General features: G+C 42.0%; 2 protein-coding genes across 5 annotated transcripts; one reads left to right on the top strand and one right to left on the bottom strand.

Annotated features, from left to right (window-relative positions):
• Positions 1-1,002: 1,002 nt before the first annotated feature.
• Positions 1,003-8,299, top strand: LOC129179213 (gastrula zinc finger protein XlCGF57.1-like). Its single transcript, XM_054772153.1, has 3 exons — positions 1,003-1,255; positions 4,886-5,131; positions 6,034-8,299. Exons 1-3 carry the CDS (start codon positions 1,159-1,161, stop codon positions 7,464-7,466), a joined length of 1,776 nt encoding a protein of 591 aa, XP_054628128.1. The 5' UTR covers positions 1,003-1,158; the 3' UTR covers positions 7,467-8,299.
• Positions 8,300-17,416: 9,117 nt separating this feature from the next.
• LOC129179203 (zinc finger protein ZFP2-like) lies at positions 17,417-23,175 on the bottom strand. 4 transcript variants are annotated; one of them, XM_054772125.1, is made up of 3 exons: positions 22,881-23,175; positions 20,431-20,799; positions 17,417-20,355 (listed from the first exon to the last, which is right to left on the bottom strand). In XM_054772125.1, exons 1-3 carry the CDS (start codon positions 22,996-22,998, stop codon positions 18,791-18,793), a joined length of 2,052 nt encoding a protein of 683 aa, XP_054628100.1. In that variant the 5' UTR covers positions 22,999-23,175; the 3' UTR covers positions 17,417-18,790. The 4 variants fall into 4 exon arrangements, with proteins under 4 accessions (XP_054628100.1, XP_054628098.1, XP_054628099.1 ...); XM_054772123.1 differs by having other exon boundaries at positions 17,417-20,799; XM_054772124.1 differs by having other exon boundaries at positions 17,417-20,799; positions 22,887-23,175.
• Between the last annotated feature and the right edge of the window lie 175 nt (positions 23,176-23,350).

Raw genomic sequence — 23,350 nt, 5'->3', positions numbered from 1 at the left:
ATTGGAGATTTCTTTTTAAGCGTTCTAAATTCTTATACTGTATTTAAACTTGGCCACCGTATATATGCCCCCCAGCTGCAGGTACTAGTTTAGCTCATGTTGCCAAGAACACCTCGTTGTACCGTACGGGTCAGAGACACACCTTTTAAACAGCAAAAGTATACAATTCATTAATTTCAGTTATCTAAAAATACTTACATTTCCTTATTAAAATATGGATATGGGCGAGCGAGCACAAACATAACAAAATTCAATCTCCACCAAACACATCATGCAAGGTAAACAAAAATAACAAACAAATCTAAATAAATCAAACAGCTATATTCACAGTTGAAAATAGATATTTACAGTGGAAGGGCATCCAGAAGCAACCTGTTCTGTCCAGCCAATAGCATTCAGAGCAGGAGCATAAATGTTTAAAGCCAAACTCACCCACAAAACACAGTGGTGGTCACGTGAGGTGAGCGCATTATGGCCGCCCCCAAAATCCCGCAGAGAATGAAGGATACAACGCACAGGAGAGAAAAGAGGCCATTAGAGCCACTACAGGCCTGAGCTTAAATCCTTTTGGCTGCAACAAATGAAGGCCCGCCAGATGCGCAAGCAGGTGAGGTCCAAGAACAGGTAGGGCAGGATAAAGGCATGGACGCGTTTGGAGATGTTTCGTAGATGGTGGAATGAGGTATGTGCTTGCTATACGTAAGATGTGGAAAGCAAAGCACCAAAATTAGTGTATGGGTCGGGTCTAATTATGCTGATACTTCATTTGGTATCACATCACTTCTTCAACACACATCCATCCCATCCCGATCCATATATTGTCATGCATGACACAACTGTTCCGTTACAACAACTTCACGTTCAGATGCTTGCTTCGCAGGGCAGTGCCAATCGCTGTATTAAAAGGGATGCCCTACTCCGTAACAGTAGATGGCGCTGTGCACCTTTACAGTCACGGCTGCAACCCGCCATTAAACCTAAAAGAGAAGGCAAAAGGCGGAAGTTAAAAACACAGCAGTCAGTCGGTCAGACACAGGCGAGACAAGGCAAATTGCGACAAAGCGATCAGATGGATGCACATTCAGAACCTTGAAAGAATCGATAAAGAAGAGACAGTTTTTGACTGCTGGGGATTTTTTTGGGCCGTTTAAAAGAACGATGGCGTCGGACGAGGAGGAACTTTCTCGAACAAAAGAGGAGAACGAGCGACAACAACTGGAGGTTTGCACGGCTTACGACGTGCAAAACATTGAAGGTATGTTTGCATGTTCTAGCTAATCATTTAACATACTTGGTATGTTTAATATTAGGAGTCAAGGAAAGTACATGAACGCGTTTTTTTGTTTACATCACGCGCCAGACACAGTCATAATGCGATGGTCAATATCTAATCCAACATGGCGGCCAATGTAGACGTGTACACTATCGATAGCTGTGTCCCAAGTCATTTACATGGTCGTGTTGTGAATTGGCTCAAGCTTCGTGATTGTGTCACGTGTACACATCCTCATGTTTACTGCCGTCAGCTCCGTAAAGTAGAGAACAAAGAGATGGCTAGACCTAACAAAATGTTAAATAATGGAGCCAAAGTTGTCGCTATATATATATATATATTTGAAGCTGTGGTGGTGGGCAGCATGGAGTGCGGACTGCTGCGTTTTTTAAAATTGTTATGACAAATAAAACATGTTATGACTTATTTGTTTAACTTATTTCAACAACCAGCAGAACATGAACCGAGGACATTGCAAAACTGTTCATTTAATGGCAAATTTGCTGAGAACACTTAAACTGAGAGTCCAAAAGTTAAGTATTATGTGGCTATTAGTACAAAAGTACAACATTTTGTACTATTTGACACAAGCTTGTATTGAATTTGATACCTGTTTTAGAGCAGTACAAATACATGGGAAATTAATTGTTCAATAATAATTTTTTTTGTTCAAAATAACACCATTAACAAAAAAAAAATTGTTGTAGAAATCTGGCCTGTAATAATGAGTGTAAATTGAGAGCCAGGCAAAATGTGTAAACAAAGATGCCAGAAAGTCGAATGAGGCTGAAACGTGAGCGATCACGCACGCTGGCATACATAAGCTTAGCATGCGACAAGCTGTCATCAACCGACTACACATTTTACGGACTATTTTTCATTCTCACTGTAATAAGGAACAAAGTGCACCCTTGGGGTCGCGTACTCTTATCTGGTCGCACATGCGCCAGTGCCAACATGGCATGCTTATCAAAATAAAGCGTACTGAAACTTTTTATTTCCAAACTAATTATGGTCCGTATGTACAATAAGTACCCAACTAACGAACACAATTGGTTCCAGACGACTGTTCTTATGTCGAATTGTTCTTAAGTAGGGGAAAAGGTAATATTACCAATGATATAGGTACTACATGTACGTGTGTACATATACAGTATATGTGTATGTATGTAAATATGAGTTTGGATGCAGTAGTAATATTAAACCAGGATAATTAATGAAAAAAAAAACAATAATAGAAGTGATATAATAAAACGTAATGATAAATGTTATTTACCTTTGAAGAGGAGTGGTCGAGCATACGTCGTTGTGGAGGAGTTGGAGGAGGAGATATTGAAAAAGAGGACAAATGGTCGTGGTGGTTAGACTCTTCTAAAAGAGGTAGTGTTCTGTGGGTGGTGTACAATTAAGCAGGCCTATTAACTCTTCATAAACTTTAATCACACGCTCTGTCCGGGTTGTATCATTTAGCTTTCCATTTAGCTTTACACTGTATCTCCCCAGCATCTAACTCTTCCTCTGTTGGTCTCATTAGCTGTAAGGCTGCATTAGCAGTGTCACAGTGCCCTCTACTGGTCAAGCATGTACAGTAGCAGTATAAATACTGATTGAGCGACTGACTACAAGGCAAAATGAAATAAAATATAGACCAGTCGGCTTGTGTTCGTATCTGCGAGTGTTCGCTAGTTGGGTGTTTGTAAGTTGGGGACCTAGTGTATATAAATAATAAGCTACCTATGTATCTATATAGCATATACATTCATTCATACAATATATTACCGTACTTAACATTGTTTTTTTTTTAATCGACTACCGTATTTTCACGACCATAAAGCACACCGTATTAAAAGGCTCAGTCTCAGTTACAGGAGCTATTTTTGTGTTTAACTCATACACAAGGCCCACTGTATTATAGGGCGCAGGTATGCACGGTATCGTGTCGCTCAGAAGTCAGTGAGGAAACAACAATGCTTTATTTCTTAATATAGATTAAGAGCAGAACTTTCATTCAGTTTATCAAACCCACTTGAAATCAGGAAGGTCATCACTCAACACAACAATCTCAGTCATGGTGCACAACTAAAAACATCACACAGCAACGCAAAAACAGGCATGACACTACCGCTACTTTTGCAGAACAATAACTAATAACTATGTCGCTCAAACACGTAGCATTCGCACCAAAACAGTACCGCACAGCACGTCGGGGAACAGGAAGTGCTCCCAGAGACGCTACAATATGTTAGCATGCATGCTATTGTATGTTTTTAAAAAGCCAGCGAGAGCAAAACTGAGTTGGGTTGTACTTTATTGAAGTATTTAACAATGTACTCACGTTATTTTTGATCAATCCTCATCCACAAATTCATCAAAGTCCTCATCTTCTGTGTCCCAAATGAACAGCGGGGCAAGTTCTCCATGAAACACCTGTCATCGTTGTCAGTCAGTCCCGTTGCCGTGCGACGCCTCAGAAATGATGCTTGCTTTTGTGAAAGCTTGAACAACAGTGCATCAGACACGTTAGCCCAAGCATCCACAATCCATTAGTGAAGCTGTGTTCGCTAGCTGTCATGTATCGCTCCCACGCTGCTCGCAACTTCACTTTAAACGCCGTGTTTACACCGATGTCCAGCGGTTGGAGTTCCTTCGTCAAGCCTCCCGTAATGATGTTGAGCTCCAAGTTAATTTGCTGCACTTGTGATGCGTGTGAAAAAAAACATTCGGTCTCTTTCCGTGCACGTCATTCAGCCACTGTTCTTCCAGCCCCTTTGATTGGTTTCTTCCTCTTAAAAACCACCACAGGTAGCAGTTTCTGTCCATTAATCCATCGGCTGCGCCACGGTAGTCCTTGTCGGGATGGATAGATGGCGTCATTTCATAAAATATACCTATCTAACTACTGGGGCGTGCCTTTAGCGTCCTCAGTCACGTCCACTTCCCTTTCCTCTGCATAAGCAGCTCCCAGTCAGTCGAGCGGAGCGCTCATCAAGTCACACAGCAACACTTACAGATTTTGGAACTCGGTACACACATACGGCGCGCCGCATTATAAGGCACCCCGCCCATTTTGGACAAAATTTAAGACTTTTAAGTGTGCCTTATGGTGGTGAAAATATGATGTGGCAGCTTTTATTTTGCTGTGGCGCTGCACCACGATCAAATACATGTAGCGGAAACCCTGTATTTTTTAGGGTTTGTATGTTGTTGCAAAGAGAAATTGTCTGTTTATTGATTTTAGAAGTTAGAGGTTTGGGTATCTACACAACATTATGTATTACATTATTATGTTTAACTAGAGGGTTATCTTAACTAGAGGGTTCATGATGATCTGTATTTGGCAGGTAATTGTAGTAAGTATTAAATGAAAATGTGAGTATTCAAAGTATTTTCCAGCAATTGTTCTTATTTAATAGCTGCCAAATTGTTTTCTCTTTTGTACTTATAAGCTGATGGATGATTACATTGCATGTCTATTTTTGCAGTTTTTGTATCCAAGTCTTTGTGGCATGCCAGACAATCAGTGTTGCAAATAGTAAGCACGTGCAAACATTTGACTGGTATTGTAAATGTGACCACAATTTTTAATACTAAAACATCCTTTGTGTCCTGCAGACGTCCAGCAGATGTTTGGTCAAGAAGAACATCTTCCTCGGCCGCATGGGGGGAGCTCCACTTTGGAGCAGGAGGACCCGTACATTAAAGAGGAAGAGGAGGAACTCTGGACCACTCAGGAGAAAGGGTGTCTCCTAAGGCCGGAGGAGGCTGATCTCACAAGGTTGCCACTGACTGTTGTTTCTGTGAAGATTGAAGACCATGAAGACAAACCAGCCGAGTCCTCACCGCTTCATCACAGTCCAGGTGAGCAGAATAGATAACTTCTAATAAAACGGGTTTTCACCAATTTTCCATCCATGGTTCACCTTTCCCACTAAGGGTAGGGGTATACTTGGATTCTAACCCCCCATTTCTGAGGAGAACATGGAGGATACATGATATCACTCCTTCCAAGCACGGCTTCAAAGCTCCAAAGTCACTGTGAAAACTCAGTAAAATACATATGACAGTATTGGCAAATTAAAATGCAGTGTTATTAATTAATAGTTATTAATTGGTTTCAAAAGGTCTGACAAAATTAAAAATGACCAAAATCTGAGGCAATGTTTCCCATTGGAAATTAACCCTAATTCATCCATTCCAGACACCCAAAAATATGAACAAAAATACATTTTTAAGGACAGTTTTACATCCAGGAAAAGTTGTGAAATAATTCTAAACGACGAATGAAATTGATCAATGAACATTAACATGCTATTTACCTTCACTGAAAACTCTTGTTGGCGAAGACGGCGAGCAGCAGAGGAGCAGCCGGGTCTTCGTACTTTGCGATGAGTTCTTTCTTGAATTCGGTAGTGTTTCTCACCTCCTTTATCAAATTGCTGATGCAAAAATTCACCATTTAATAGGTTGCTTTGTAAAACACGTATATTTTCAAGACATGTTGTAGTGTTAAACATGTTTATGAAATGATGTGAACTGCACATAGCGTATCCTTCCACTCTAACTAGCTCTTGAGCGAGTCTCCCCTAAGAGGCAAGCTGCTGTTCAGCGTGAGGACAAGTGAACAACATCCTAAGTTTAGTGTCCTGAAACCATAACCACTAGAGCTAAGGCACACATCCTTTGTACAAAAATAGACCTATACATTGCTTTTCAGACATCGCCTTGTTAAAACAGACTTGTCATTCCTACTTGTCTTGCAGACGTCCAGCAGCTGATTGCTTGTCAAGAAGAACGGCCCCTTCAGCCGCAGGGGGGAAGGTCCACTTTGAAGCAGGAGGCGCCACAGCCCGCCCACGTTAAAGAGGAAGAGGTGGAACTCTGGATCACTAAGGAGGGAGAGTGTCTTCAAAGACCGGAGGAGGCTGATCTCACCAAGTTGCCACTGACTATTGTCTCTGTGAAAACTGAAGACCATGAAGACAAACCACCTGAGTCCTCGCAGCTAGAAGCTGATGGAGACCACTGTGGAGGATCGCAAGCAGACAACCTCTTAGCTCCACTATCAGATAGTGACGACACAACATTGCACGACAATGTGACAGGACAAAAACCTTTTAGTTGCTCACTGTGTGGTAATTTATTTTCTCGGAAGTACACCTTAAAGAATCACATGAGAACACACACTGGAGAAAAACCTTTTAGTTGTTCAGTTTGTGCAAAAGGCTTTTCTCAAAACTGTGTTTTGACGCGACACATGCGGACGCACACAGGAGAAAAACCCTTCAGTTGCTCAGAGTGTGGTAAAAAATTTTCTGAAAAAGGAAAGATGCTGTCTCACATGAGAACGCACACCGGAGAAAAACCTTTCAGTTGTTCAACTTGTGGCACAAGATTCACTTCCAAAAGTAATATGCAATCACACATTAGAAAACATACAGTTGAAAAACCCTTTAGTTGCTCAGTTTGTGCAAAAGGCTTTTTAAAAAACTCTGATTTGACTCGACACATGCGGACACACACAAGAGGGAAACATTTCAATTGCTCACACTGTGGTAAAACATTTTCTCGAAGGGGAAAGATGCTGTCACACATGAGATCGCACACAGGAGAAAAACCTTTTAGTTGTTCAGTTTGTGGTAAAAGATACTCTTGCAACCGTTACATACAATCACACATGAGAACACACACAGGAGAAAAACCTTTTAGTTGTTCCGTTTGTGCTAAAAGATTCTTTTCAAAACGTAACATGCAACTTCACATGAAAACGCATGCAGTAGAAAAACCCTTTTGTTGCTCAGTTTGTGCAAAAGGCTTTTTCCAAAACTCTGATTTGACTCGACACATGCGGACGCACACAGGAGAGAAACCCTTCATTTGCTCAGACTGTGGTAAAACGTTTTCTGAAAGTGGAAAGCTGCTGTTACACATGAGAACGCACACAGGAGAAAAACCTTTTAGCTGTTCCGTTTGCAGTAAAAGATTCTCCTCCACAAGTAACATGCAAACACACTTTCGAACACACACTGGACAAAAACCTGTTGCTTGTTCAGTTTGTGCAAAAGGCTTTCTTAAAAACTCGGACTTGACTCGACACATGCGGAAACACACAGGAGAAAAACCTTTTAGCTGTTTTATTTGTGGCGAGAAATTTTCTTGCAAGTCCTCTTTGAATAGGCACATGCAGAATCACTGATGGTCTGCTGTTTGACTTCCATGCAGGCAAGGCAGTGTGTGTATCACATAAGAATTCAAGAACTCAAAAGACTTTAAAGCTGAGCTACAGTGGAGAGCGTCTCTAATGTATTTTGTTGATATTGTATTTCGTTCTGAGGCCCGTACTATGAAACAGTGTTAATTTTGTGGCAGTTCATATGTACAGTATGTATTTGTTCGCTAATGTGGTAACGCATTTATGTAGTCAACAATTTTATGCCAGCTTCCTCTCTTGCATTTAGCAGCTGCAACCGTGTTTTCACCTGGCAAGTATAACATCTTTATAGTCGTCATACTTAATGTTATGTACTGTAGTGGATTATGGCATGCTATAGCAGTTCAAGTCTCATAGAGGGCACTCGTGTACTACGCATCTGAGCATTAGGTGCAGAGGTTCTTATGTCATTGTAAATATGATCAGAAACGCTTCCTGAGACTGCTATTGTGTAGTTTCCTCTTTATTGTTTATTGAGATACCACCCCTAAGCACCTACACTCCATACAGCTTTATCTGCACCAACAAGCAAGAATAAAGACTGTGAAAGGGCAAGCTGGTAATCACTCTTCCTTGGAGTTGTAGCACACCAGAGATTGCACACCACGTCCCCAACATGAAGTGTATGAACAGCACGACATGACTGACACCCCTGCCGTAAACTTTTTCCAGCGAGGTCCACAGAGTGAAAAATGAAATGATACAATGATGCAAAGCTGCATCTCAGCTTTGTCATTCAAATAGATGAAAAAAGCCTATTGTTCGTTTGGACTTTGCTTTTTTTTTATCCACATTTTTTGTTTCTTTAAGTTTCAAAATATTTCAGCTTTTTTTCTTAAATAATCTTTGTAAATGTTCTAATATTTATATTATATATTTTGTTTTTGTAATATTATGAAATTATTCCCATAATATTTTTACTTTATCCCCATAATATTATTGATTTTCCCCAACCTAATTTTCCAAAAATGACATTTTGTTTTGTTTCTTTCTCACAATATTTCAAATAGAAAACATTTTTTTTAAATGTCTTTAATAATACAACTCAAAGCTACTAAAATGACATTATCTTCCCTTAGAACTTTTTTCTCATTAGAATATGACTTTTTTCTCTTAATAGTTTGACTTTATTCTCGGAAATTACAGCTGTTTTTTTTTAAATTTCCAAATATTTCATCTTCTTATGAATTTTATTCTCGTAATTATGTTATTCCTATATTTTGACTTTATTCTCGTAACCTTATCATTTTTTCCACAACCCAATTTTCCAAAAAATATAGCTTTATTTTTTGATTTGTTTGTCTCTCATAGTATTAAGACTTTAAACAATAGCGTCTTTTTTATTTAATGTTTCAACTTTGTGCTACTAAAATAACATTATTTTTCGTCATATTACCACATTATTCTGATCGAGGGAAAGGCTTCTTGAGACGTCATCTGTACTTCTGTGAAGAAAGTGTTGAACGTTTCGCTCCTCATCCGAAGAGCTTTGTCAGCGAACTAACAAGTGCTGGTAGCCTAGGCCTTAAATACAGTAAGAGTGGGCGGAATTGGTGTGCCAACACCCTCCTCCTATTGGTTCCTTACACTAAGACTGGGCGGAGTAATCCTGCCATTAGCACCTCCGAACAAAGGGAAGTGTAGCTCCCTGTAGTTGGGTATGAACGACTCTGATACTGGCTAGTTAGCATCTATTGTTCTGGCTCGGCCCTGGCTTCACCTCATTTGCAAGACTAAGAGCTGTGGGTTTTGGTCTCAGTAACCTGCTGAACACAGGGTCCAAATTAAACCTCAAACCACCATTCCGATTCAATGATGGGTTCTGTTGTTTGACAAAAATAGCTATTTTTGTCAAACTGTTGTTTGACAAAACAACAGCATTTTCAAACGGACAAAAACAGCATTTTGACAAAACAGCAAACAGCATTTTGACAAAAATGCTGTTTTTGTCAAAATAAAAGCTCCAGTCGATCTTTTATTTATAACAACAAGCAAAACAGAGCAGATTGTCTAACCCTTTGCATTTCCATCTTCCTTACCCCGCCCCCTCCACATGCCCAAAGCCAAAGGGCACATAATTCCCCCATTTTCATAGCTGTCCCAGGGAATTCCTGGAATATTAAAATAATCTGAGATTTTGAGAATAAAGTCGTACATTTACGAGAAAAAACTCGTAACTTTATGTTACAGGCTTTTCTTTCCAAAGGCTTTTCTCAAAGCTATGATTTGACTCCACACATGCGGAGACACACAGGGGAAAAAACTTTCAGTTGCCCAGACAGTGGGAAAAAAAAATCTGAAAAAGGAAAGATGCTGTCCCACATGAAAACACACACACGAGAAACGGATGTTTAGATCAATTGGCCTCCAATCAGGATCGTCATCGGCATATGTCGATAAATGCCTTTCAAAGCCGATAACAAAAAACGATTGGCGTGTGGCGGCAAACTACGTGCTGACAACATGTTTTATAACGAGAAGCGCACAGTAGCTATGTGCTCGGTGCCCGTGACACGCTGAATATCCCTGCGCAGGGATAGGCAGGAGACAAATATATCATCATCATATATCATGACATCACTACTATCAACAAAACATTTTTTAGAATAGCGGCAGCTCAGAAGTGCAAACCGTGGCTCCAGGTGCTTTAAGAGAAGACAATCTTCAACAATGGAAAAACGGTGAAATTGCAGATCGCTTTATCCCTCTGGTTGTCTCTGGCAAACTTTTTGCACTTTTCAAATGCTGCGGCAATAGGAACAACACTTTGGGGCAGCTTTAGCAGCGCAGGCATCTTCATAGGCTTTCAATACACCGTTGTAGCGATGCTGACGTTTCAGTTGGCTGATAATGTCATGTTCTGTGTGCTGCTCTGCTGCCCTCTGTATGCCATCTGTTGCAGCACACCTGCTGAGCACCTGAGAGGAGTTGATTGAACACACCTGATCTCCATTAGAGCTTCTACTTAAGCTGTGTGCAGACTGTTCTCCAACGCCAGATTGTACTCCCTGCTCCCTGCTCCCTGCTCCTTACCCTGCCCTCTGGCTCCCTGCTTACCTGTACCTACCTGTTTAGCTGTACCTGCCTGCTTAGTATTGTGATCTGCTCCTGTAAGGTTTGCATTCAGTGATTTTTTTTGTTGTATTATAGTTTTTTCCCTACAGCCTTTTGCTGTTAGTGTTTTTTGTCACTACTTACCATTACTGGATTTTCCTTGTTTGTACTTTGTATTGTTGGACACTTTTTGTATATAAAATCTTTCCTTTTTGTATTTTGCACCACTCTCTTTTGTCTGCTTTGGGATCCTAACCAGTCGCCGTGTTCCACGGCAAATCCTGACAGATAATGCTTGATGTGTTGAACCCCGATGTTTATTTTACCTCACCGCGGAATGTTTGCAGAGCATTTGGTGCAACTAGCACAGTGAAGAAATCCCACACGATCAATGCCATGTTTGTTTACTTTTGCAGCAAGGCGCAGGTATAAAAAAGGGAGCGCTTGTTTTGCTCACCCTAACCCACTGTTAAGGATTTTCTTACCAATGCATGTACATGCTCTTTATGTTGTTATCTGAAGTTGATCACTGTGACTTTTTGTTTACTCAGTAGTGTTGTGAAGTGGACTGACGAAAAGCAGTTGAGTTGACCTAAGTGCTCCCCCCGCCCCCGCACCTGCGTTGTGAGATAAGACCATAGTTGACCCCCGTACATGGGCTTGGCGAGCAAATGGGCCATATAAAGATCATGGGGCACATTACACCAGCGTGTGAAGACGGCTGTTTTCTCTGTCAGTCCACTTCTTGAACTGATCGTGACTGATAACGTAGTTGAACTCACTACATCCATTGCTGTGACAATAAAAGACGCGCAAGGAGAGTGTCCCACTAGAGTGTTGCAGTGTGGCATGAACGCTCTCTCCTCGCGCAAGAAAATCTCACATCTTGTTTTCTGTGTCATTTTGTTAGTTCTTTGGTGGTAGGGCGCAAGTTCCCCTGACACCCACCTACAGCACAGTATGGGTATTGTTGTGTTGTAAAGTTGATAGAATTAGATAAAGGAGTATTGTAGAGTTACTCTATGGTTGCACGGGGTTTACTCTCACTTTTGGGCAGACGGGCTGCTTGGTGGCCTTTCTGTGCGAGGGTGGGGGTGAAGCCAGTGTAGCAGACAGGTTGCTTGGCAACCTTATCACATTCGCTGCTTACAGGCTAGCTTACAGCTATGCACCCTTGATTGACAAGCTCGAACCAGGTAAATACCAACACATAAATCACATACTGATCCATTCAGGAAGGAGTACATGCCCCTGCGTGGGTGTGTCTCAAGCATAGCACTTAGCTTAGCCACTTCCTGGTTTTCTTCACTACCTGTTGATGTGAGCAGGAGTCGGGCATGCTGTACATGTGACATTTTCCAGACAATATTTCACTACAAGATTTAAAAGACAGAAAAGTGTGTCTGCCTGATCTCGTTAGGAAAAAGAACCCGGTTGTTTCAGTTTTTCTTTGGAGCGATTAAAAAAAAAAAATCGATTATCAGAGTTGTTTTTAATGTTATGGGAGTTATCGTATGATGTCATCATTCCTCATATCGGCCCAATAGTTATCAGTCTGATATTTATCGTGCACCCCTAATGCTGATGATATCCAGCTGCTGTGTCTCCTGACGACATGAGCACAATCAACACGCTTTTTCAATGTATTTTAGATATAAGTCCTGGATGGCTGCTAACTTTCTCCAGCTCAACCAGGACAAGACCGAGGTTCTGGTCATTGGTCCCGATCTCAGAGTGAGGGGCTCAAAGTTCCAAACACTCTCCCTCAAACTCAGCCAGCAGGTTCAAAGTCTTGGTGTTTATGTTACTATGAGTTTGATTTGAATCCACACAGCAGGTCCATGACTAAAAGTTTTTATTACCATTTAAGGAACATTGCTAAAGTGAAACCGTTCCTGTCCCGTGCCAATACAGACACTTTGATGAATGCTTTTATCACAAATAGAATTCATTCATACATTCTTTTCCTATGCTGCTAATTCTCACAAATAGAACTGACTACTGTAATTCTCTCCTTCCTGGTCTTCCAAAAGAAAATTAATCAGCTACAATGACTTCAAAACTCAGCTGCTCATCTACTCACAGGAACCAGTAGGAGTGAGCACATTACACCAATCCTGAAGTTTCTGCATTGTCTCCCTGTGGGTTTTAGACTTGATTTTAAAATGATTTTACATATTTTGTGTGTAAAACGTACTACACAAATAACACCTGACTGCTTTCATAATAATCATGTTACCTTCATTACCTCCAATCGTCTGCACGTTGAAGTAGGCCAGTTTCCCAGCCTTTGTTTCTTGGTCATTTAGCAGCAACAGCACTTCAGCAAGCCAGATGTTCTTGTCTTTACACACTCCAGATGTCTTACTCCTCCAAATCTCTTCTTTCAACTCATTATTCTCTTTGCACAAGCAATTGTTTTGCTTTTCCAGTTTCTTCATCTGTTTTTTACATTCTTTGATTCCTTCTGAGTTTAACACTACTGCCTTTGTTAAGGTAACAATCATGGCGGTTCTTTGTTTAACTTGCTCAGCGAGGCCGGCTAACTTCTCATCAACTCTCTTTTCAGAGCTTAATATAGCCTCCAAAAAGACGTTGTTCGAAACTTCAACTCGCTCAACGTTATCTGCAGTTTGGGGCTTTTTCTCCGTTGATGATTTGCTGGGAGTTGGTGACGCTGATTCTCTTCCACCTTCTCTTTGACTGGACGTCGCCATCTTAGCATAGCAGTGGTTCATCTTCTATCACCTATCTATCGTCAATCTTCACTTCAGATAGCACCCCAATGTTCCAAACTCAACTTTCATTTCGTGGGCTTTACGAAAGACGAATCTTCGCGGTATTCTTGTTTGATTTACTGTGAATCTATAGAAACTTATGTTGGGAGCACCGGCAAGACACAGCCGCCCATCCCTGCACCAACTTCCGCTAACTTTTCTTCTTCGAACATGCCCCTTTTTCTTCTACGATGGAGGTTTTACGGTAGCGTCCATGACATCGCACTTTCTGCCATCTTGCGGCGGTATTGAAGACTGCTCAAGATGAGAAAGGAGATGGCAAAGCCAATCAAAATAGTCGCTATCAGCATGTGCAACAATGTAAACCATCAATCCAACAACATCATAATGTCTAATAATATGTGCATTGAAAACCTGTGGATTGCTGCTCTATAACCTTAATTAACAATGATCCATCCATCCATTTTCTATACCGCTTCTCCTCTTTAGGGTCGCGGGGGTGTGCTAGAGCCTATTCCAGCTGACTTCGGGCGACAGGCGGGGTACACCCTGGACTGGTCGCCAGCCAATGGCAGGGCACATATAGACAAACAACCATTCACACTCACATTCATACCTATGGACAATTTAGAGTCACCAGTTAACCTAACATGCATGTTTTTGGAATGTGGGAAGAAACCGGAGTACCCGGAGAAAACCCACACACACACAGGGAGAACATGCAAACTCCACACAGAATCATACGTAACTTAATTACGAAGGCCGTGTGGTTTAGCAGTGCAAATATATTAAACATAGAACAACATCAGCAACACAGTAGAATGTATAGCCACTAATATATCCCCCTTGCAATCTTCACATTGTGGCACAAGCCGTTCAAAATAACAGCCCGGTGTCAAAATAAAATAGCAAGGATACACAACAAAGAAGCAAACACAAACAAAAAATACCAGAGGCAAGAAATAATTTAGGTCATTTACATTTTCATTTATCGTGTGATTAATATATTTATTATCGTCCCAGGCTCTAGTGTCTTAGTTTGGACAGGTGGCATTATGTACAAGCACTACGGTGATATAATAGGTATCGGAGACGAAGAGATGAGAGTAATACTTTACTTTACTGAACAAGTCAATGCATCCCATCCATCCTTGTTCTTCCGCTTATCCGGAGCAGACTTCCCTCTCCCTCTCTTTGTCCAGCGTTTAGGCCAAGACCCAGGCCAATATGTCCTGGGTCTTCCCCGAGACCTCCTCCCGTGAGCACCTCTCTAGGGAGGCATCCAGGAGGCATCCTGACCAGATGTCACCTCATCTGGCTCCTCCCAATGCGGAGGAGGAGCAGTTCTATTCGGAGTTCCTCTGGGATGACAGTTTTTCTCACCTTATCTTCACAGGAAAGCCCAGCCACTTTACAGAGAAATCTCATTTTGGCTGCAATCTTGTCCTTTCAGCTTTTGGCTCAGCTCCCTCTTCACCACAACGGACAAATGCCGAGTCTGAATCAATGTAGACGGCGTAGCATTCTGCCTGTCAATCTTGCTTTCCATCCTTCCTTCACTCATGAACAAGATCCCAAGGTACTTAAACTCGTCCAGCTGGGGCAGGATTTCATCCCCGACCCAGAGATTGTCCTCCACCCTTTTCTGAGTGAGAACCATGGACTTGGACTTGGAGATACTGATTCCCATTCCAGCTGCTTCACACTCTTGCGAACTATTCCAGTGAGAAGATCTGCAAAAAAGCAGCCACCAAACCGGATCCCCTCAATGCCCTGGCTGCGCACCAATCCAGTGAGAGCTGAAGATCATGGCCCGATAAAGCCATCAGGGCTACGTCATGTGCAAAAAGCAGAGACCCAATCATGCAGCCACCAACCCGGATCCCCTCAACACCCTGGCTGCGCCTAGAAATTATTTTCATAAAAGTAATGAACAGAATCGGTGACAAAGGTAAGCCTTGGCAATGTCCAACCATCACTGGAAATGAGTCCTACTTGTTGCTGTCAATGCAGACCAAATTTTGACACCAGTGACACCCATGCACTATCAAGGACCTTGTCAAGAGTGTAGAGTTGGTCCACAGTTCCACGACCAGGACGAAACCCACACTGCTCCTGAGTCAACTTTCCAGCTGACCCTCCAGTCTAGAACCACTGAATAGACATTTTCAAGTAGGCTGAGGAGTTTGATCCCATGATAGTTGGAACACACCCTCTGGTCCCCCTTCTTAAGAAGAGGAGCACCACTCTGGTCTGCCAAAACAGAGGCACCACCCCCGATGTCCACACAATGCTGCAGTCTGTCAACCAAGACAGCCCCACAGCATTTAGGGCCTTATGGAATTTCTGGCGGATCTCATCCACCCTGGGTCCTCTCCACCAAGGAACTTCTTGACCACCTTGGCAGCCTTAGTGTTACGGTGTGGCGTGTGTTTGTTTGGACCCCAGATGCAGAGGCGAGGAGAGGCGCAGGTTTTTGCCAGAGTCTTTAATGGACGAAACTTGAACAAAAAGCGATGGTGAAAAACGTACCATGAGAAACAAAGACACAATTTACCCTGGCTGAGGCAGGTAGCTGCTGGAGGCAAAAAGTAATCGGCGAGAACAAAGCTCGGGCGTTTGGTGTAGCAGCAGGTTCAATAATCCGACGCCTCACAGCTGGCAGCACAGGGCCTAAGTAGGTCGGTGTCAATTGGAGTCAGGTGCGTCCAGCAGCTCCGCCTCCCGCTGGGAGTGTGGGGTCTGAAGAGAGAGGGAAAACAAGGAGAAGGCAGGAACCAAGCGAGGACATGGAATGTAACACTTAGCCCGAGATAGGAGAGTGCACCATGGATTTCCCAGGAACTGCTTACTCATTGGAAGATGTGTCAGTGGGCTTGAAGAGGTCTCCAAAGTATTCCTTTCACCGTTCCACAACATCTCGAGTTAAGTTCAGCAGTACACCATCCCCACTATACATGGTGTTGACCATGCACTGCTTCCTCCTCCTGAGATGGTGAGTTGGTGGTCCAGAATCTTTTTGAAGCCACCCGGAAGTCATTCTCCATGGCTTGCCTGAACTCCTCCCACGTCCCAAGTTTTTGCCTTGGCGACCGCCAGAGCAAACCACATGGCCTGCCAGTATCTGTCAGCTGCCTCCGCAGTCCCATGGGTCAAAAAGGCCCAATAAGACTCCTTCTTCAACTTGGCGGCATCCGTCACCACTGGTGTCCACCAACTGGTTCTGGGATTACCGCCATGACAGGCACCAACCACCTTATGGCCACAGCTCCAATCAGCCTTCTCGCCAATGGAGGCACTGAACATGGGCCACTCAAGCTCAGTGCCCGCTGCCTCCCTCAGAAAGTGGTCGAAGCTCTCCCGGAGGTGGGAGTTGAAACTCCTTTTGACAGGGGACTCTGCCAGATGTTCCCAGCAAACCCTCACACTACGTTTGAGCCTGACTGGTCTGACCGGCATCCTCCCCCACCATCTGAGTCAACTCACCACCACGTGGTGACTGGTTGACAGCTCTGCTCCTCTCTTCATCGAGGAGTCCAAAACATGGCCGGACTACGCGACCACGAAGTCGATTGTCAAACTTAGGCCAGGGAGTCCTGGCACCAAGTGCATATATATGGACACCCTTATGCTCGAACATGGTGTTTGTTATGGACAATCTGTGAAGAGCATAGACACCACTTGGGTTCACATCAGGGGGGCCGTTCTTCACCTCTCCAGGTCTTATTGTTGCTGCCAACGTGAGCGTTGAAGTCCCCCAGCAGGAAAGGGAATCCCCTGAGGAAGTACTCTCCAGTACTCCGTCTAAGGACTCCAAAAAGGGCGGGTATTCTGAACTGCTGTTTGGCACATAAAGGCACGCAACAGTCAGGACCTGAAGCTCCACCCAAAGGTAGTGGACTAAATTCCAACCCCTCTGAAGATGACTGGTTCCAGAGTCCTTGCTGTGCGTCGAGGCAAGTCAGATTATATCTAGACCAGTGGTCTCAAACTCGCGGTCCACGCGCACCATCAGGCTCTTGCCCCACCAGAAAGGTGAGTCAATCCAAATGAGGCAGATAATTCAAAAGTCCAATCAGGATCATTAGGCAGGTCAGGTAGAATCCAATAGTTTTTATTACAAAAAAACATTATTTTGCAGAAGTGATTCTCTCAGGCCGTACATCACATTTTTATAACAGTAAAAAAAAAAAAAAGATACACCGTAACTACTCAAATTTGAGTCAACAGATTGCGGACAATATTAAATAAATGTAACAGTGTTAAATGGTGAGTAAATATGAATCAAATAATACCCTTAAAAATTACCCGTTCGTGTAGATTCATATAAAACACAAAAATAACCAAAACCTAAGCAAAAATATCAGATATCAATAAGAGTAATGTCTAAATTAGTACAAGGCAGTGAGAGATACATATTTTATTCCAATCCATACAATATATACAACTGAGTGATACTAACCTTTATATTCTTTAGTATTGGAATTGGTCAAGCTAAAACTATACAAAGTGACATTCTTGCATTTTCGAAGATGCGTTCAGCAGCAGCACAGCTGCCATAAATTAAGTAGCTCTTTACTTGGTCAGTCATTCATCAAGACCAAAAGTCCAGCGAGCTTACCACACAGCCAGAATGAAAGAAGGATAACTACACAGAACGCTAACCATTGTCATGATGGCAAACAAAAAGATACACACAGGGCAACTACTAACACTACGTGAAAATATAAATAACTTACATGACACGTACAGTATTAGTAACCACTACTTACAAAGCGGTCCAGCAAAGCATGATGGGAAGCAGGAAGTAGGCTAAGTGCTTAAAAACTAATTCCACTGAGTTGGAATGACATAAAAATGAAACATATCAAAATAAGCAGACTTTATCGCAAATATCTTTGTATGAAAGCTACTTCAACAAAGAGCACAAAATCAAGTACAAAATTTTGTTTAATATATTTGATTATGTATATTATGTGAAATGACTACAGAATCATTTATACCCTTTGAAGTGGGCATGGTGTGGAGTGACCTTTTGTTGTTTTGGTCTAATTACATTGACGTCACATTGTTTCAACACACATCTATATAGTCATGCATCATGTCATTATTCACATTCACTAAGAAATTAATAAATTAGTGTCATTGTCCCAAAATGGACACCTAGTCACATGATCTTCTGTTTGTCACAGGGTTGTTCCTATCGCTCTATTAAAGCAGATTTAAGTGTTTTGTTAAGTTAGTGGAGACTCAGTAACTTATGCTCTGTGAGAATGTACAACACAATTACAGAACATTGTCACAACACAAACACAATTTCATTATCATTTTTGTAATCCAATATAAGGAAAAACTCCATGTTGTCCTCAACCAATCAAGGTTGTGTCGCTGCTGTTATGAACAGCACACAATCCCATGAGAAAATCTGATAACATACACAGAGGATAACCACTTTCTAGAAGCTTCTGTGTGATTTGATCATCTTTTAACACAAACTGCCCAGTAAAGTGTTTATTCTCAGTTGTGTGTCTGCAAGTGTGTTGTCAAGCTTTTCTTACAAGAGTAACTTTCACCACAAACTGAGCAACGAAACGGTTTGTGTCCTGTGTGTATACTCATGTGTGTGACCATACTTGACTTTCGAGTGAATCTTTGACCACAAACAGAACACCCAAAAGGTTTTTCTCCTGTGTGTGTTCTCATGTGTCTGACCATCTCTGCTTTCCGAGTGAATCTTTTATCACAAATTGAGCAACTAAAGGGTTTTTCTCCTGTGTGTACCCTCATGTGTGATACCACATGCGCCTTTTGAGAGAATCTTTGAGCACAAACTGAGCAACTAAAAGGTTTTTCTCCTGGGTGTGTTCTCATGTGTCTGACCATCGTGTCTTTGTGAGAGAATCTTTTGCAACAAACTGAGCAACTAAAGGGTTTTTGTGCTGTGTGTTTCAGCAAGTGTCGAGTCAAACTGGGTCTGTGAGTATAACTTTCACCACAAACTGCACAACAAAAAGTTTTTTGTCCTGTGTGTATTTTCATGTGTGATACCATATTTGACTTTCGAGAGAATCTTTGACCACAAACAGAACAACCAAAAGGTTTTTCTCCTGTGTGTGTTCTCATGTGTCTGATCATCTCTCTTTTCCGAGTGAATGTTTTACAACAAACTGAGCAACTAATGGATTGTTCTCCTGTGTGTGTTCTCATGTGTGATACTATACTTGACTGATCAGAACATTTTTGACGACAAACATAAGATTGTTCTCCTGTGTGTGTTCTCATGTGTGATACCACAGTAGACTTTTGAGAGAATCTTTTATGACAAACTGAGCAACTATACGGTTTTTCTCCTGTGTGCATTCTCACATGTCGTATCATAGTAGATTGATCAGAGAATCTTCGACCACAAACAGAACAAGCAAAAGGTTTTTCTCCTGTGTGTGTTCTCATGTGTGCTGCCATATTTGACTTTCGAGAGAACCTTTTATCACAAACTGAGCAACTAAACGGTCTTTCCCCTGTGTGCGTTCTCAGGTGTCGTACCATAGTTGACTGATTAGAGAATCTTTGACCACAAACAGAACAAGCAAAAGGTTGTTCTCCTGTGTGCGTTCTCATGTGTGATGCCATATTTGATTTTCGAGAGAACCTTTGACCACAAACAGAACAAGCAAAAGATTTTAATTCTGTGTGTGTCACCATGTGTTGAGTCAAGTGGCACTTAAAAGAAAATCTTTTTGCACAAACTGAGCAGGTCCAATGTTTTTTACCTGTTTTCTTTTTAGAGCATTCAGAGAGTTTAAACTCAGTGTCTATATTCATATCACCTTCCCAGTCTGTATCGTTACTCAAAGGTTCTTGGTTGCCGTCCCTGTCTTCATCCTCAGGAGAGTGTGACGTTGTGTCGTCACTATCTGATAGTGGAGCTAAGAGGTTGTCTGCTTGTGATCCTCCACAGTGGTCTCCATCAGCTTCTGTTGTCATGTGTTGTGGTGAGCTTCTGTTTGGAGGCTCTGCCCCTCTGTTCTCCTCACTTGGACTGCGATGAAGCTGTGAGGACTCAGGTGGTTTGTCTTCATCGTCTTCAGTTTTCACAGAGATAACAGTCAGTGGCAGCTTGGTGAGATCAGCCTCCTCCAACCCTACAAAACACTCACCCTCCTGAGTGATCCAGAGTTCCTCCTCTTCCTCTTTAACATGGGTAGGCTGTGGCCCTTCCTCCTTCAAAGTGGAGGTCACCACCTGTGGCATCCCCCTGGGATGTTCTTTCTGATGACCAATCAGCGGCTGGACATCTGAAGGACACAACCAATGTGAGGACTCATGTGGTTTGTTTTCATGGTCTTCAGACTCCACAGAGACACCAGTCAGTGGAAACTTTGTGAACTCAGTCTCCTCCGGCCCGAGAAAAAATTCTCCCTCCTGAGTGGTCCAGACTTCCTGCAGATCCTCCTGCTTCCAAATGGAGCTCACCCTCTGCAGCTGAGTGGACCATTCTTCTTGACAACCAATCAGCAGCTGGATGTCTGCAGGACACAAACAACACAAACACACTTTAGCGCAGACATGATCCTTGAGGTGTTTCTCCTGGAACTCGTTGCACACTTTCTTCTGTGTACTGTATGTTTGTGCAGTGTTTCATGGACATTAACTGAGTGTCTTGACAAAATGATGGATCACTGTTTACATGACTTGGTTGAGACTGCGACAAGTACAGCTAGAATCACAGAAAATATTAAATATGTGTTTAAATCAACATTTGGACAGGACAAGCCGAACCCTACATTGTCAGGTAAGATGTGCCTTAAATCTTGTGAACATCAAACACTCATATGTGTCATGTCACATTTGATGCTGCCATAGCAGCAACAACAGTAACACAACATCACATCAATCAAACAAATGAGTATTAAATACAGTTCAAAGTCAAAGAAAATAGGAATGTAATTCAAAGCTTGTACACAAGGTGCAATGCAGTTGAAAAGTTTTGTCATTTTTTTTATAATCATACAGTATTTACAGAAGCCCAATGTTGTTTTTTAACTGAGCAACTGAATATAGAAAAAAGAATATTCTCTATACAGATTGCCCCCGTAACGGTCAAGAAAAGGCCCGTCAGGATAACAAATTTTGCTGGATCATAATTGTCCTACAATGGATTGCCAATAAACAATATCATTGTCAACCATGCTTTCATATTGCATAATAATGCAAGTACACTGTATCAAAAGCAATAAACTTTAATTTCTCAAGAGTATTTAACACTGCAATTGGAATGTCTGATAGGGATAATAGAAATAGTGAATAGAGTTACAAAAATGAAGAGACCAATAAACAAACATGTGGGTGAGAGGTGTACTCACGTTGCTGTGTTAGAGAAGTGGCGTTCATGGTTGTCACACACAGCGGTCTTGTACGTACACAGCACAAACGCTATTCATTCAATGATAGCTCAAGTTAGTAGCAAAACTTTACCAAATCGCTATCATTAGCTGACTATTGAAACTAATGCGCGTGTGTGCGACATGGAGCGTATCTTACTTGCTCAGAGCAGGAAGAGGGTGAGATATAACTCATCCAGCATGTTCAAAAGTCTGTGCCCTCTAGACAGCCACCTAACCATTGCAACACTCCCTTTAAGACGTGGATTAGGTTGCTTAAACTGACTGTATTTACCAGTTCCTCCAGCATTGAAAAGTAACATTCCTGCTTCGTGTACATAAGCTGTAACACTGGAGCGCACATTAATGATAACGATGTGGCTAAGTTTAGCTACTAATGTTGAATGTACAGTATAGTCTATCATAACCGTACAATGACTGCAAATTGTCAGTCGCTTCTCTGAGACTGCTTTTATGTGTGTGCACGAGCTACAGACATGTACGTGAACACCAGACACTGGCGGTGAGAGACAGCCATAAAGGACACTTATTTTATTCAGGCCGAATCAAAATTATGGCAATTGTTATGCAGTTCGCAATTGTGAAATATACAAACTTTTTTTTTTTTTTTTAACAATCTGTTCTTTCAAACCACTACTCCTAACATATGCTAGCCGGTGTTTGCGTTCTTACTGTCCAAAACATATTTTGGTTTGTAACGTGACACCAAACACAAAAATGACAACTGACAGACAGTGCTGACACTGTCACCTCGGAAAGGGCGGATTGTACTGGTTAGGGATGGCGCGAGATCTCTTGTTATAAGATCTCGCATGATTATAACGTGACGAAATGTCTCGAGGGCACTCGGCCTGGGACGACAATAACTTCATTCATTATTCGGTCCCAATGATCAGGAAACCTGCTGTTAACTGTTTGCTGATGTATTGGTCTGATCTTGTTTCAACCTTGGGACCTCAGCCAAGAGACAGGAAGGTGACTCATAGTGTAACTGAAAGTGTGTGTGTGTGCTAATTTAAAAAAAACAAGGTGTGTTTGTTCCAAGCGTGATCGTGTGTTATGTCGCTGTTGTAGATATGTAAACGAGTAAAAATATGTTGCATTACGTATCCAAAACAGAGTGGAAAATATTCAATTTCTAGCAAAATGTTTAAAAAGAATGGTAGGCTGCAAAAATACGTTGTTAAAAACGCCAACCCGCTCACCTTTACCTGCGCTTTTGGGCTTTTTCTTCGTTTTTGATTTGCTGGGAGTTGGTGGCGCTGATTCTCTTCCACCTTCTCTTTGACTGGACGTCGCCATCTTAGCATAGCAGTGGTTCATCTTCTATCACGTCTTCAATCTTCACTTAGCGCTCCAACTTCAACTCCCTTTTCGGCTTTAGAAAAGACAAATCTTTGGTGTATTCGTGGCGATATTTGCTATGAATCTATATAACTGACGGGAGCCCCGGAAAGCCACAGCTACTCAGGCCGCCATCTTGGTCACCACCAAAGTGTCAAAAACATGTATACAGGAGTACAACTACTTCCTCTTTTGCGATCAGTAAAATACAGTTCAATGCGGTTGCCCTTCAAAATAAAAGCTCGGTGTCAATATAAAACAGTAAGGCTACACAAAGATTGTTATTTTTCACCAGAAAATACTTTACTGAACAAGTCATATGTGGCAAAAA

The sequence above is a fragment of the Dunckerocampus dactyliophorus genome, chromosome 4 (assembly GCF_027744805.1).
Source record: "Dunckerocampus dactyliophorus isolate RoL2022-P2 chromosome 4, RoL_Ddac_1.1, whole genome shotgun sequence".
Taxonomy (NCBI): domain Eukaryota; kingdom Metazoa; phylum Chordata; class Actinopteri; order Syngnathiformes; family Syngnathidae; genus Dunckerocampus; species Dunckerocampus dactyliophorus.
This window is presented reverse-complemented; position numbering and strand designations above follow the sequence as displayed.